Raw genomic sequence first — 15,098 nt, 5'->3', positions numbered from 1 at the left:
TACATTTATATTTTGTTGACATGAGTCGAGCAACAGTAGATATTGATTGGAAAAATATGTAGGTGCAAATGCACCGTTTAAAAAATCAGATTGATATATTTGTGCTAGAGTCTACGTGTAACATCTCTGAGTTGATAAACAGTTTCTACTGTAATTGTTTTGTTGGAAACACCTTGGTATTTCCTCTTCTTGTAATGTTTGAGATGATTATTACAATTATATATAATTTGAGGTTTATATCATTGTGTATTTTTGACCTCGTTCAATGTCCAGTAATCTAATCCTTCCGCTTTTGTGTCGCTAAGAAGAAAGCTTAATTTGATCCTTCGATCATAATGTAGGCCTATTATATAGTATGATGTAAACAATTGGTACTATTATTTAACCGCTAGGTTAATAGTTTATTAGATTATTTGTCGTGGCTAGCAGCATAATTGGCCATTTAAGGGATATAAACTGGCCTGAGTATTGTATTTTGAATACATCCACTTATATGTTGTTACGTGATTTATACAATTATTAAAACCGATCGCATTAGACAGCCATATTTGGGGTGTGTTTTGTTATGTTAATTCATGAATGCACAAGAAGTCTACTCATGCGCACACTGCAAAAAACTGCAGTGTTAAATTTACACCATTGGTATCTATATAGGACCATCTGGTGTTAGATTTTACTGGTGTTGTCCTACTCCTGCATATACACCTAATGGTGTTAAATTAACACTACAGCTTTTGCAGTGTATCCCTGTTGAACAACAATACACACCTCCAAAATGGCCACAGTGCAAACCATCCTCATTTATATAAGAATGACGTAAGTGATATTTTGGTTGAAGCTTGCATTTGTTTCTTTCAACGATAAAAACAATAATTGCTCGACGCAAACAATGTTTTTGATTACCTTTTTCCATGTAAAATTCATTTTTCATTGATGTGCTATATATTATTTACTGTTTAAATAATTCTCCTTTGAAGAGTTTATTGTACTATTAAAACAAAAAGTAATGAGCTATTAAGGCTATGTGTGAGGCTTGAAAGTGATTCACCGACTCTTTGCCCCCTAAAGTTATATATACATATTTTGGCAGAATGATTCCTAACCGTAACTACCCCAATAAACACTCATGGTGAAATTTTAGCTTGGTATTCTTCAGTGAAATTTAGGAATAATCACTTGGAGATGGGTAAAAATGAATTTCATTTACGACCTCTCACAACCGGCATTGTCGTTCCTATATAGGTCTCCTTAATACGCTGCTAATTATGTGCATGTTTGTTTTCATTTCGTCTATACTTGCGTGAAAACGTTTCCATATTATCGCTTTGCCATTAACAATTTAATGATGGCCTTTAGTTTTGGAGGTGATTTTCTTAAAACGTTGATAATCGTGTGTCGTATTTCTCACCGGACGAAATACGAATTCAGGCAGACTTGCGATGTTTTTATCTGCAGCACACATCGTCAATGGATCCTGATTATCCAGCTAGTTCAATGTTTATTCATAAGAAAACAACAATGACGTCACACCATTTCTATCACTCAGTCATGAATGCACATATAGACATTTCAAAGAACGGCTTTCGTTAAACTGCCCAGTGGCCTAGTGGTGTGGAATGAACTATGGATCGCAAAATCTGTGGTTCGAACCCATGTCAACTTTCATCAAATATTTTTGTTGGTTGGGATAAGTTTAAATGAAGGGAAAACTCTACGAGAACATAAGTGTCTTTCATCTACACAGAGTGATACATATTCATGTTACAGTGCGTGATATGATTGGTTAAAATACGACGTATGCAGCCAAAAAAAAATACGCGGCCGGCTTTAAGCCCGGTTCATACTCGGCGCGAAGATACTTCATGCGAATGCGAATGCGAAGCGAATTTGACGTCATGAAACATTCGCTGCGAAATTCGCCCGAGTTGAACTTTCGCGAATTCGCAGCACGAATACTTGCCATGACGTCACAGATTCGCGTTCGCTTTCGCATGAACTGGGCTTTATGCCAACAATGCCATTGTTCCCTTTGTGCGAGCAAACAAGGACATCTCGCCGGCTTGATATGTGGGGCAACAGTTTGACCGGACCCAAGGCTGAAATAGCTGCATGTGCATAGTTGCATCGATAGCAGTACTGTTAAAAGCAGAATTTTGACGTCTGAACTGTAGAGTGACTGTTGTTCATATCTTAAGGTACGTATACGTTGTTGTTAGATGAGGATTCACTTCAAATTACCACTGAGTAACCTGTAGTATGCATTTCTTTCCACACAATATTGTGCACAACAGTATTCGGTAGTATTCGGTAGTATTCGGTCATTGGGTCCCAAAGAGCCCGTTACGGTTAAGTAGGCCTACAGACCTTTCTGCGCTTGGTTGGCAAACTGCATTTTTGCCAACCACGGCCTGCAAAACTATGGAAGGTCCAACACTGCAAAAATGAAGAAGAGTTATAACAGATCACCAAAATATTATTTGATACTTGAAAATACAATATTTTCAACAAAGCTACAAAATAATTCCTACATATGCCTTTTTATATATGTGTTGATGGCGTTATTAGGACTTTTTTTGGAAAAATATGTTGCCAACCACGGCTTCAATTTATGCGCTTACGGCAGCCCATACAAAATGGCGCCAGTGTCATATGGAGAACTTTGCCACCCATAATTACTAGCGGGATGCCGCGCTTCGCGCGGCACCCGCTAGATGGGTGGAGTTGACTGTTTCGTAATAATTACTGTATACAGTGAAATCTCGATAATTTAAACTCCAATAACTCCAAACAATGTTAAGTCAAATAAAGAATCAGACGCTCTGCTGCACGCGCGCGAGCCTATTTGGAGTCGCCATCAGTCTCACCTAAGTTGTATTTGCGTTTAGCAACGTGCGCGCACATAACGTTTCCAGCGGAGATTGTGCGAGGGTCCAGGACATATTGTCAATATAGGGGAAGGGGTTAGCTAGGGTGAAGGGTGCTAGTCGGAACGCCCAATTTCGGTACAACCCGTCAACCATGTCACAAATATTTCCGGGGATGGGGAGATATATTTCCAGGGACGGGGAGAAATGGTTTTTGTTATAGAGGGGAGATGGTGATATTGAAATCGCTGATATTGTGGAGGTTTATGTTTATGCTGGGATTCATACCGTTTAAATGTTGTTTTAAATTGCGCACCGATTAGGAAGGTCTTGCTGTCAACAGTTGAATGAAATTAAGTATTTATTGCCGACCGATTGTCTCATGCGATGTCTCATTACATGTATATAAAGCTCATAACTAATGTTGTGCTGGAATATTGTCCAGTCAAATTGAACATTGATTTTTCAAGGTGCCAAACCATAAAGGACGTATACACCAACTGTACAATTAGGTAATTTAGATGCAACGCGGTTTGATCTTGGCCTATACAACGTCGTATCCATCGTTCTCACTACAGAGGAGAGGAGGGGGAAGCTAGTGGGGGTGGGGGTTGGATATTGTGTGGCCTATTTACATGGGCGTCGCCAGGATTTGTTTTCTAGAGGGGGCAAAACATATTTTTGCCAAAACAATGCCTGTTTTTCTCAACACATTCTCCATTTATCAGTTTTAGAGGGGGGCAGGGACATTTTGCCCCCCCCCAACTCATTTAATTTAAAATTAAACTCATTTTTTCCCCTTCTTTTTTCTTTTTTTTCTTTTCCGGGGGGGGGGGGGGCAAGTGCCCCCCTTGCCCCCCCCCCTTGCGACGCCCATGCCTAGTTATGTTACACCTGTGAATGGTCACTTATATTTCCGGGGAAGTGGGCAACAATTTATATTCGTTATGGTGAAGGGGGTGTTTCTTATGTATTAAGTAGTAGTTAATGTCATTATAGCAGTTGGTGTTTTTATTATGGTGATGGGGTTGTAGAGGAAAGTATTGTAACACGTTCATTTGCAGAAGAGAGTAAAACTATAAGAAAGGACATATTGGAGCACTTCATAATTATGTCAAGCACCACATGTTAAATGTATTTATTACAAAACTGTGAAAATGAAATCAGGTACAATGCACACACGAATTTTTTAGTAATAATGTATTTGCATTCATTACAGGGTAGTACTTCGACAAAACTCAGGGGATATAATTGTAGTAAATTTTCGGAGCGATTTTTGCAAGGGACGTCGGTCCAGGCTTGTTTAGCATAGGCAAAAACATTCCATGAAAGACTTTCAAGCAAGACGGGTAATCATTCCATAATTATTCTTGGGTACAACTAAGCCAAGGATATAACTTTAAAAAAGGATGGACATAAAACAGCAGAAAAGAGTGATTATTTTTGCACTATTTCATTTTCATGACTTCTAAATAATAATAAAATTATGGCTAGAAGAAAAATGTGTTTTGAATGGGTAAAAAGAAAAAGCAGGAATCTTGCAGTTGAACTGGAAAGAATAGGTGTGTCACGTCTTCGTCTTGAGTCGAGATTCTTGCTTTGGGAACTGGTTGCAGCATGCACTGGAGCATGCTTGGAGCATGGTTGGAGCTGGTCATGTGATGTGGGTGTCATCGGGAGTCCTGTGTAAAGGAGTAACAAAGAAAACTTGTAAAAAAAAATACATCAGCTAACACTACAAATAAATTGTTCCTGCGCGGTTTGTGCCTTACGGTTCTGCGCGCCTTGCGTGCTCACAGCACATCGCGCAGTAATCGCCATCTTTATTTTCGGGTTGCGTGTTTTCGCTGTGCTGTCATCGTAATTCCCCCCCCCCCCCCAAATTTCCCTAAAAAAATCAAAACCCTGCCCTCTATCTATGACATACTTGTTTATTGAGAATGTCTCCAACAATTTTGGTCGGGCTTTTTTAAAGTGGATTTTGTTCCCTTATAGGAACCGGGCCCTACTACATACTAAATACTACACGATCGCCATGTCCGAGGCCCACGCGATTGGGTCACACTTTTCACAAACAACAATTGTCATTGCCAGCAGTGGTGTTCGAAAGAATACTTATAATCCTTTGCCAGAGGTGTTCGAAAGAATTACTACTAACTATAATCTATAATGTGTCATAGCACAAATCGGACTTACCATTGAAAGAGAAAATTGTAGCATAATCAATGCATCAAACGACCATCAAACGAAGCTAGTAGTGCTGAGGAAATGTGGGGCAAGCATGCCTTTAGCTTTGCATGTTGCATGGAATACCGTTGCTACGAATTGGTTTTAGACGATTGGTTTAGCTCACATGGACAGATGAAATTAGGTTCGGTACGGTAGGTCGGCATAATTTTACCTTTTTCTGAAAGGTTGAGATTTTCAAATTAAATGTAGTTGATTTTTGAATCCGCCAGTGCTACTTACATTCGCGATTTTTTAGAGAAGAATTCTGCGTTTGTTTGTTTTTTTACAAGTTCGCTTGATTGATTGGGAAGTTGTCTTCGCGATAACCAGTATGTATAAAGAATGCATGATTGAATCGCTGTAACCTGTGTATGCCGCGGTACAATTGCTGGTTGGTTAGACAAGTAAAATGACAAGAAAACACCGATATTTGCGAGGTCTATTGTATAAAAGGGAGCTACTATAAAAAAAAAAGGAATATAGCATCACGCATGCTTATACAGTTGTACGGACAGTGTCCGCCAGTTTTTTGCTTGGGTCAGATAGTTTTTTAGTCCTAATTATTATATATCCAAATAATATTTTGTAAAAAAAAGAAAAAATGGGGAGTTGATTTTTATTTTTTGTTAAAATCAGAATTTTATATAATTTCACCGGAAATGCGAGGTTTCTTGGGTCAAATGCGATTTTCTTGGGTCAGAAAATTAATTTTAACAGATCAGATAATTTAATCCTTTAAAACAGTTGATAATTAGACACAAATTAAAGGGGTTTCCTTTTTTAATTTTATGATTTTTTTCTTTCTCTTCGTTGATCTTTGCAGTATCCCAATAATTTTTCACTCGCACGCCGGCCTGGTTAAGGAATAGTTTGTTTAGCCCCGGCCGCCTCTGTTTTGACAAGCATTTGGTTAGCGGGCTATACCGCTAATTTCGAACCCTGATGTGTTATGTGTTATACCTCCATGGTTATTACCAAGCATTTCAGTTGTAAATAGAAATTGCTAGGCCTACGGATGTCCCCGCGTGTCTGCTTTTTAATTGATCAATGGTTGAGAACCACAATGAAAGTTGAGTGACAGGCAGTTGACAAGTCTGATCGATCTCTTTTGATCTTCTAAACCCGCCGGTTCTTTTAGGACACCGAACCGCGAGAACAGATCCATGGTAGTCCAGAGCGTTGCAATTGGGTCAGTTTGTCAGTTTGACAATGGTGACAATTAATTGACTGACAGGTACATTGATTAAAAAAACACGAAAAATGCAACTGGTACATCGTTGCATTAATATATGGAATTAAATTTGACGTGACAAGGCTACAGGTATGCACAAAACGATACAACACTCGTCTAACTACAAAAATCAGTTACTTTATTATCATCATTCACGGGTTCACTCCCAATCACACACAACGGTCACACATTGAACTACGGACTACCCGTCACACTATTCCCAAATTCTTCCTAACCATGCCAACCCAATCCTCGAAACCACTCCTAAAACGGCCCGCGTACGAGTTGGTTCGCGTACGAGTTGGTTCGCGTACGAGTTGGCTCGCGTACGAGTTGGCATGCGTACGAGTTGGTTCGCGTACGAGTTGTATCGCATACGAGTTGACCAATCCGCGTACGAGTTGACTCGCGTACGAGTTGGTTCGCGTACGAGTTGACCTGTTTCCACGTATACGTGGCACGACAGGTGTAGCGTGAATATCCGACTCCATGAAATGTGGACTCATTGGTAGTACTGCGCACGCGTGAGTACGATACTGCGCTATTTTTAGGATCATTTCGGGAGAGTGACCTGTCACGTGCGAGGGATCAACCAATAATAGGGAAATAGGGGTCCGATTTTTATAGGAGTCGAATTTTCATGTGACACCGGCCCATACGCAAGATGGCCGGCGCGGCCCAATGGGGAAGGGAATTATGGGAAATAGGGTGGAAATAGCCGGGCCCCGTTCCGCATCCCCCGCGGCCAACGGGCGCGGGCGGGACAGGAGACCGGTCGGGAAAATGGCAGCGCCCCCCAATCATTTTCGTGATTGTAGTAATAGATGTGCAGAAAATCAAAGCCCTGCATGCTCTGCGGTCACACACAACGGTGTATTGACCCGGCGACCTGCATAGCCCCACTGCGTATAGCCCGGACTATACATAAACAGCAGGTCGATCCTCGGAACAAAAGCGATGTCTGATTTGACAAGAAAAGTGCCCCTTGTTCTTCTCAACCAATCTAAACGGTTGTTACATGAATGGAAAGCTTATTGTGTTATCTTTCAGAAACCGTGCGAGGTAATTGTATGCGACCGGGTTCACACGTGTGCTGTTCGAAGAAGTAAACCCGCACCCTCAAAAATCGGGGAAATGTGCCGTGATCTCCATAGGAAACGCGAAATTTTCACTGAGTTGCCCGTTTTTCAATGAAAAAGTGCACATAATTATTCGGCTTTCATCATAAAGAAATTATATTGTGAAAGAGGAAAATCTGTATTTTGTGATGCGATGCGAGGAAGTAAGTTTAACCAACACACTTTCCGCATAATAACGAAAGTTTGCTCAGAGCGCCTAGACATGATCCAGTCTTCCCACGTAAACAGAGCTCCACTAGGCACTAGTGGTGAGTGAGCAAATGCTCCCTAGTTCTCCCATGGAGGAATTCCTCCATGGTTCTCCATATGAAACAAAAGAAAGGCCGGAAAATATTCCATACTGGGCCACCACTCAGAGCTCCTGCCCAAAGTCTATGGGCCATGACAGAACATTTTAAAGTATTATCAAAGAATTTGTGCACTCCTTAAACAGTGTTCCTTCATCAGATTTACAACTTTTGGTACTTTTCAGGTCATATTAAGGAATATGAGTGGTGGCCCAGTATGGAACTTTTTCCAAAAGGCCTATATTCCAAAGGATTACATAAAAATGATACGGACGGATCATCCTAACTTGGGTGTTTCGGTTTGCGGTGGCTGCTTGCGAAAGCAGTAATAGTACAGGCATTATACGGCTGCATGATTACGGCTGTTCTAGTCTCATAAATAGGCATATGTCCTTTCTTGCAGACAGGGCCCTGGAGTGCTCTGAAACGTGCAAAACTAAATCAGGCCCACTTTACTCACACTTTAGCCAGCAAATTTCTCAAAAAATTCCACTGGGGCAAAGAAAATGTCCTCAGTATTTCACCAACCAAGTTTGCAGACTCAGTTCAATTTTTAAAGGAGACCTTTCTTCAATATTTTGCACATGAGAGGGAAGTCAAGTGATTTAAAAATGGGGCTAAATACTAGACTGGTACATGTCCAACCATGGTCCAACTATTTGAAAAGACTGACTTCTTTCCAGTGTCAATAGTCTGGTGGCTTGACTATGGAGAAATGTGTAGTAAATTGAGACTAGTTCCCGCTTCATGCCACATGTTTCTTAAATTCTTTGGCATGGTTGATTGATGCAGTACTGAAGCTGTGTTGGACTGGTTGTTTTAGGCGCCAGTCTATTTTCTTGTTTTGCATGTTTTCAATACCTTAAGTTTTGGGACTCTCATACACAGTATTGAGAGTCCCAAATTTTCGGACTAGTCTTCTTGTATAATGTTCTTGTGGGTGTCAATACTTTTGGTGGTGGGTTTTTTTGTGAGGGGACCTCACAATATTTTCCTTTTCTTTCTTTTTATTGAAAATTTTCCTCCGTTTATCAGTGTCAGGACTTGTTCTTTCCTTTAAGTACGTAATTGGCCCAAGGTTGTGGAAATGTTCCTGCCTATTTAAACTCTTTCCAGAGAACTGGAGGTCAACACGGTGCAGTACGCTCCCACTAGCTGCTCTCTCACCGGTACTGGATCATTTGCAACTTCAAAAATCTCGCACGTGCAGATTTGGTCCAGCATAGCCTGGTGGCTAGCCAAAGTAAATGAGCGTTTGGTTTCTGTATGCGGTGTCCGTAGCACGGACGGAATCAATTCGTCACCGCGTGTGATCGAAAAACACGATTTTTCTGGTTTTCTGGCGAAGGGAGGATTTGACGTGATATTGAACTTTAAATCTTATGCTGGAAATACAGTTACCAAGTGCACTATATAAACCCATTATTTGCTATTACGGTAGCGAATCAGCGTACAGGAACCACGTTTTCAATCTAGAGGCTTTTATTTGAAACGAGGTTGAAAATTATGAAGACCCTGGGGACTAGGTTGGCTAGAGGAGGCAACCCCTTCCACTGAGTGTGTACATAAACCGAATATTGTTTTTTTCTTCAAATGTTCAACTGTTAAAAGATTATATATTTTTTTCAGCATGAATTTTTCAGCGATCAAAGATTACAAGGGAGACGGTAGATACTATGTTCATGCAGTCATAGTGCGCAATCTCGACAAGCTTACTTTTCGACCGGAGGATGACATCATAGACGTTGGTTGTGGTACGGGCGAAGAGACGAAAGCATTAGCGAGGAAAGTTAACAGCGCAACAGGTATATTGAGCGATTCACGGAAGTTGCGTCAGGGTGATGTAAATCAATGTTTTGCTATTCAGTTTAACGACATATAAACACTGCATACTCAGTGTGTTACCTCCTAAGTGAAAGTTGGGGGTATAAACCAAATTCGAATCAGCCAAGTGATCCGTTGGCGGCTGAACGGTTTTCAAACTGGGGGCATCACCAAAAAGGGGCACTTGCTCAGTAAAAGGCATCTTCCGTCTGTGCAGAAGCGTATCCAGCATTTTGGGGTTGTTGTTTTTTTTTTGGGGGGGGGGCACATCCGTGCTGACATGTCGGAATATTTTTTTCACCGGACACTTTGCCTCCGTAAAATCAAATGGGGAAGAGCGGTGGGTGGGGGTGTGGGGGTGTGTAAGGGGGTGGGGTGGAGGGGGGGGGGGGGGCTGGTGCCATCTTCCAAAATTTGGCGCTCTTCAAAACCGGCCATTATGCAAACTACGCATTATGTTAGGGTTTTGGGGATCATATTCCTCGTTCATATCCGAACTCTCTATACCATTCTGGGAAATGGTTACTGATTAAAATTCTCTGAAATTTTAGTGTCAGTTTTGCTTTCATCTCGAGGGGGCACATTTATGTTCGAGTGGGCACTTTTATGTGTGAACACCTTTTTCAAAATAATAAAAGCTAATGCTGCGCACGTACGCGCAGAGGTGATCCAATCAATGGCTTTAAATGGGAACTAGCTACCAGTTTGACTGCATCCCCCCCCCTCCGGCTCCCTCCCCCCCCCAAATATGACTGGCCTCAGTAGAGCCATGGTCTCGTTTGTGGAGCTGAGTTGGGGAGGGGGCTTTTAAATTGCATGTGGCGGAAAAATACTTCCAAGGTAGCGCGTATTAAGGTGACATTAGGTGGAGTGCTCAGAAAATGATACGTTCCCCGTGCTATTTTCGAGTTTCATTTCGAAAACAGATTTTTTTTTTTCAAATTGCTATTTTTCTAGAAATATTCACTTTTGAATGAGGCATCGAACAAAAAAAAACGCCAAAAATCTAACTATTGCTTGTACGATACTCGACTCTCGCAGGGTGGGTTCATTTTGTGCGTTAAAAAAAGAATCCTTTTTCAGAGATTTGCAAACGCCCAAAACCGGTATAGTTGTTCGTTTAAACAAAACATACACATTGAAAATTCGTTAGGAGAAGAAAAAGTTTTCCAGAAATATTATTATCCACGGAATATCTGGTTTCCGACACACTGTCGTTTCTTTGTTCAAAACGCCAGAAATCCAATATGAAATTCCTTGATAACATTATTTGTTGACGATCTATCATCATCTACCAAATGAATGTTTTATAACACAGGCATTGACACTTCAGATGAGATGCTAGCCGTCGCTCATGCCAACAACTCGGCACCCAATATAACTTACAATTGGGGAGACGCACGGACCATTGGAGACAACCCGGACTATCTGGGAAGATTCGACAAGGCTGTCAGCTTCTTCGTTCTTCACTGGTTCCCGGACCACGCTAAGGCACTCAGGAGCATCTTGGCTTGTCTCAAGCCGGGAGGGGAGGTGCTGCTCATCGTGAGTAAACCAACAACGTTTGCAAAGGAGGCACTTGCTTTTCTAAGCAGTCACGCCAAGTGGGGTGAATACATGCAGGTGAGTCACACGGCCCACCCGTATTAGTCTGGTTCCCTGTCTTGACCATCCCCTGACGCCTCTTATGGTATGTCAGGTATAGCCAAAAAAGGGTATGACGCTTAGCATCGCCCTTGTCCGGGAGCATACTGAAGGCAAAAGCACCAAGCTAGACAATTTAGCTAGGCATGACATATTACAAGTGCAGGACATTATGTGCAATTATAATCGACACATTTTGATAACTGCAGTTCCTTCCATTAACAGAACCGTATCCCAGAATTAGAAATGACCGCAAAGATGAACACCGTCTTTTTATAAACAAGTCGAATTAAATTGCGTATTCAACACTTAGGCCAAAAAAAAAAGTCTCCGGTTTCTGGTATGGAGCTTGTCCAAAAAGTGATGCGGCGACGCGGCTTTTTTTTTTTTTTTACCCGACTTTTTTGCTTCAAATGTCGGCTGATGACTGCAAATGGTGCCCGACTAAACTTAGTGAAAATATATGGGAGTCCAGAGAGGCCACATAAAGCTTATTCTCGATCATAACCCCATCTAAAAACACGTTGAAATTGCGCAGCAGCAGAATTCCAGTCAAACCAGTGAGTTTGGCGGTTTTGATACATCATCTGGTACGCGCGCGCATACCAGAAACCGGAGACTTTTTTTGTTTGGCCTTATTCTCTTTTTTTTATAGGCCTACAATAGTCCGTACTACTTCTGGAACCAGTCAGTTGCTGAGATGGAACAGCTGTTTGAGAGTTGTGGTTGGACCAACCCAAGGTCTGAGATACAATACTTCTTGCCAGAAACAGAGCTGCGAACGAAAAGTAATGCATAATGAGTCTTTAACCTCGTTCTCACGCTCCACTTAGTTTCAACCCCGGTCTTCATAGTAGACATTAAGAGGGTAGCTGGTTTATATGTTCTGATTGGTTTTTGCAATACATAATGTATTTAGATCTTTTGATTTCATTTTTCATTATAAGCCTATATGCATATTATGTCAGTTTAAGTTCACTGTGAACATATTACCCTCCTTACAAACTATTTTCCATTTCTGATTTTGAATATTGTCATTTTAGCGTAATGACCGCAGATGGAATCATTGTGTTTTCCCGATCAGACTTTAACTGAAATTACTTTAGTCTGGTACCCCAAACGTCACATAAAACATGGACTTGCAGTGGTATACTTGTACCAGTCTCTTCCACGCCTCGTGATATCCAAGGTTTTGGCCAACGATCCATTGCTAAAGTGAGATAACAGCTAATATAGCATTCTGCTTGAAATTAAGCCATGCTTGGCCTTGGGCCTGGGGACGGGTTGGTGGATACCAAACGCGTTTTTATGACGATAATCATTGAATGATCTATCCTTTAATAAAACGGTCAGCTAATAAATCATATTGATACGATCCCTGCTTTGGCATCTTCGGCTTCTATATCGGCATAATCATAGACGAATTTCAAATAAACACTGGAACCGAAGGCCTAATATTCTCTCTTCAGTGAGGATTTAAAAAAGCCCCCCCCCCCCGTGTCATACAATGCTTCTCACTAGGAGCCTCGGCATGCCTGATATATGAAATGTGTCTAAACTTTTAGTTTCTCACCTGCATTTCTGGCTAAATAGTACGATATGTTTTTCTAACAACGTTAACCCTCTTCCTACTCTGAAAATAAAATTACCCTTTCTCTGTTTTCCCTTCGTAGTATTTTTGAAGACAGTTTGGGCAGCATCAACGCAAATACCGGAGTCGGACCAGGAAGCGTATTTGGAGGATCTCTGGCAGTGGGCGTTGTCTCGATACCCGGATGAGACTCGACCAGGATATGTCTTCTTTCCGATACAGCTGTTGGTCACACACGCTTCAAAGCCGCTCTAAAGTCGCCGATTGTCTGCGATGCTCTCTGTTTAGTGGGATAATTTAATATTTGCCATTTCGAAGGAAATGGTGTTGAGCAAAAAGAAAGGGGGTGGTATTTAGAGGATTCAGGATGTTGCTAAAGTCGGAGGGTTCGTTATATTTCAAATTATCCACGCTATTTTTTTTCTTTTTCTGAACAAATCTTTAAGCTCTGGCAGGAGCTTTTACATGTCACTTGGTGGTCGGTCGGTCGGCACGTCTGTCACCGGAAAATTGACCAAAATAAGCCTCATACTTAGTGTTCCATTAAATATAACTATATACCAAATTATATTTTTCAAAAAAAACCAACAAAATTAATTAAATACATTAAAAAAAATTGTTAAAATTCAGAAAGATGTTTATAAAAAGTTTGTAAACGGAGGTAAAATTTATGAACTTACCACCCCCCCCCCATATTTTGTAAAGATTGCCTTTTTCCATCAAAATGCCCCTTTTTCACCAGCGCATACCCCCCCCAAAAAAAAAAAATTGTAGAGTGCCAATCTTTTGTTCAAAAGTGCCCTTTTCTAAAAAATTCCATTATAAAAAAAAAGTCGGGCTTGTTTTTTGTGGCATCAGCCGTTACGGGTGCCTTTTTCTTAAATTTCGCGCCGGGTATCGCCCTGAAAATTGTCCGTTAGTGTGCATAGTCGTCGCTTTTGAACAGCGCCCCATCGAGAGATGGTACCCCCCCCCCCCCCCCCCAACAGACACACACCCACGTGTGTTCACCGTCGATCGTGGACGTCCTATTGTCCCTCTTTTGTTTGTACTTTTTAGGAAGACTCCCACATGTTTTGTACAGACCCAAATCGTGGACGTATGCTGGGAATCGTGGACGTTAGATATTATTCTCTTTTGTTCTCTGATATTTTTTGTCCACGCTTTGAAAAGATGAACAGTACACAGCCACACACCCACACTTAGCATATGGGGTTTGTGGGGTACCACTATTGTTTGACCCTTATCCCCTTCTTTTGTTCTCCTTTGTCCAACACATAGCGTTGCCGTTAGGGCTATGGGGTACTTCAATTTCTAAAGACGGACTTGCGGGGTACCATTGTCCCTACTGTTGCCCTTTGTTCCCGGTACCCCATAAGTGCCAATATGTACGAGCACATTGATTTTACAGAGGCCAAGTGTCCGAAGAAAACAACGTGTTTACATTTCAGCACTGATGTGCAAGTGCCTAAGTTTTTTCACTAAAGAAATGTTTACCACCCCCCCCAATAAAAACGACCTTGCTACGCCCCTGATGCGGATTGTTTACTTTGTGCGAGACTGCGGGTAAAAGGACATCTCGCCACGCGGATTGATATGTTACGTAACAGCTTGACTATGGAACGCCAAACGTACCAATTTATGATGTTACCGGGTAAACGTAATTTACTGATGTCGTCAATGCATTATGTGATGTTGTCAATCTATTTTGTGATGTTGTCAATCCATTATGTGATGTAGTTAATGCAGTCAGGCAGCTTCAAATTGAAGCTTTTTCAAAACTAATCGGCTATATTTTCAAATCTGCCATATTTTTCCGTCAAATTACTAATTTTACAAAATTCTGCTTGCTCCTTAAACGAAATCGATCTGCTTAACTTTCTGTTTCACTCGTTTTGGCCCGAAAAATTCTGTCAAATTTAGCCGAAATTCAGCTAAAACGGTCACCCTGGCTCCCGAATTATGTGATGTAGCGAATCTATTATGCGGTGTTATCAATCCATTACGCAGTAACTCCACGTAAATGGGTTGACGACATCACATAATGGACTGACTACATCACATAATGGATTGACTACATCACATAATGGATTGACGACATCACATAATGGATTGACTACATCACATAATGCATTGACTACATCACATAATGAATTGACTACATCACCTAATGGATAGACAACATCACATAATGGATTGACTACATCACCTAATGGATAGACAACATCACATAATGGATTGACTACATCACATAATGGATTGACTACATCACATAATAGATTGACTACA

The 15,098-nt window shown here is 41.2% G+C and overlaps 1 protein-coding gene across 1 annotated transcript; it reads left to right on the top strand.

The window, feature by feature from the left end:
* The first annotated feature begins 2,017 nt into the window (after positions 1–2,017).
* Positions 2,018–14,187, top strand: LOC119740855 (juvenile hormone acid O-methyltransferase-like). The gene is made up of 5 exons (XM_038216306.1): positions 2,018–2,195; positions 9,380–9,555; positions 10,893–11,197; positions 11,874–12,006; positions 12,892–14,187. Exons 2-5 carry the CDS (start codon positions 9,381–9,383, stop codon positions 13,062–13,064), a joined length of 786 nt encoding a protein of 261 aa, XP_038072234.1. The 5' UTR covers positions 2,018–2,195; position 9,380; the 3' UTR covers positions 13,065–14,187.
* Positions 14,188–15,098: the final 911 nt, after the last annotated feature.

Source organism: Patiria miniata, unplaced genomic scaffold, assembly GCF_015706575.1.
Source record: "Patiria miniata isolate m_02_andy unplaced genomic scaffold, ASM1570657v1 HiC_scaffold_5, whole genome shotgun sequence".
Classification (NCBI taxonomy): domain Eukaryota; kingdom Metazoa; phylum Echinodermata; class Asteroidea; order Valvatida; family Asterinidae; genus Patiria; species Patiria miniata.
This window is presented reverse-complemented; position numbering and strand designations above follow the sequence as displayed.

Bases quoted from the DNA above. Each gene is read 5' to 3' on its own strand.
- LOC119740855 (XM_038216306.1), top strand. From the start codon at position 9,381: ATGAATTTTTCAGCGATCAAAGATTACAAGGGAGACGGTAGATACTAT. The intron at 9,556-10,892 runs GTATATTGAGCG...TTTATAACACAG, and splicing joins GAAAGTTAACAGCGCAACAG to GCATTGACACTTCAGATGAG. The intron at 11,198-11,873 runs GTGAGTCACACG...TTTTTTTTATAG, and splicing joins AGTGGGGTGAATACATGCAG to GCCTACAATAGTCCGTACTA.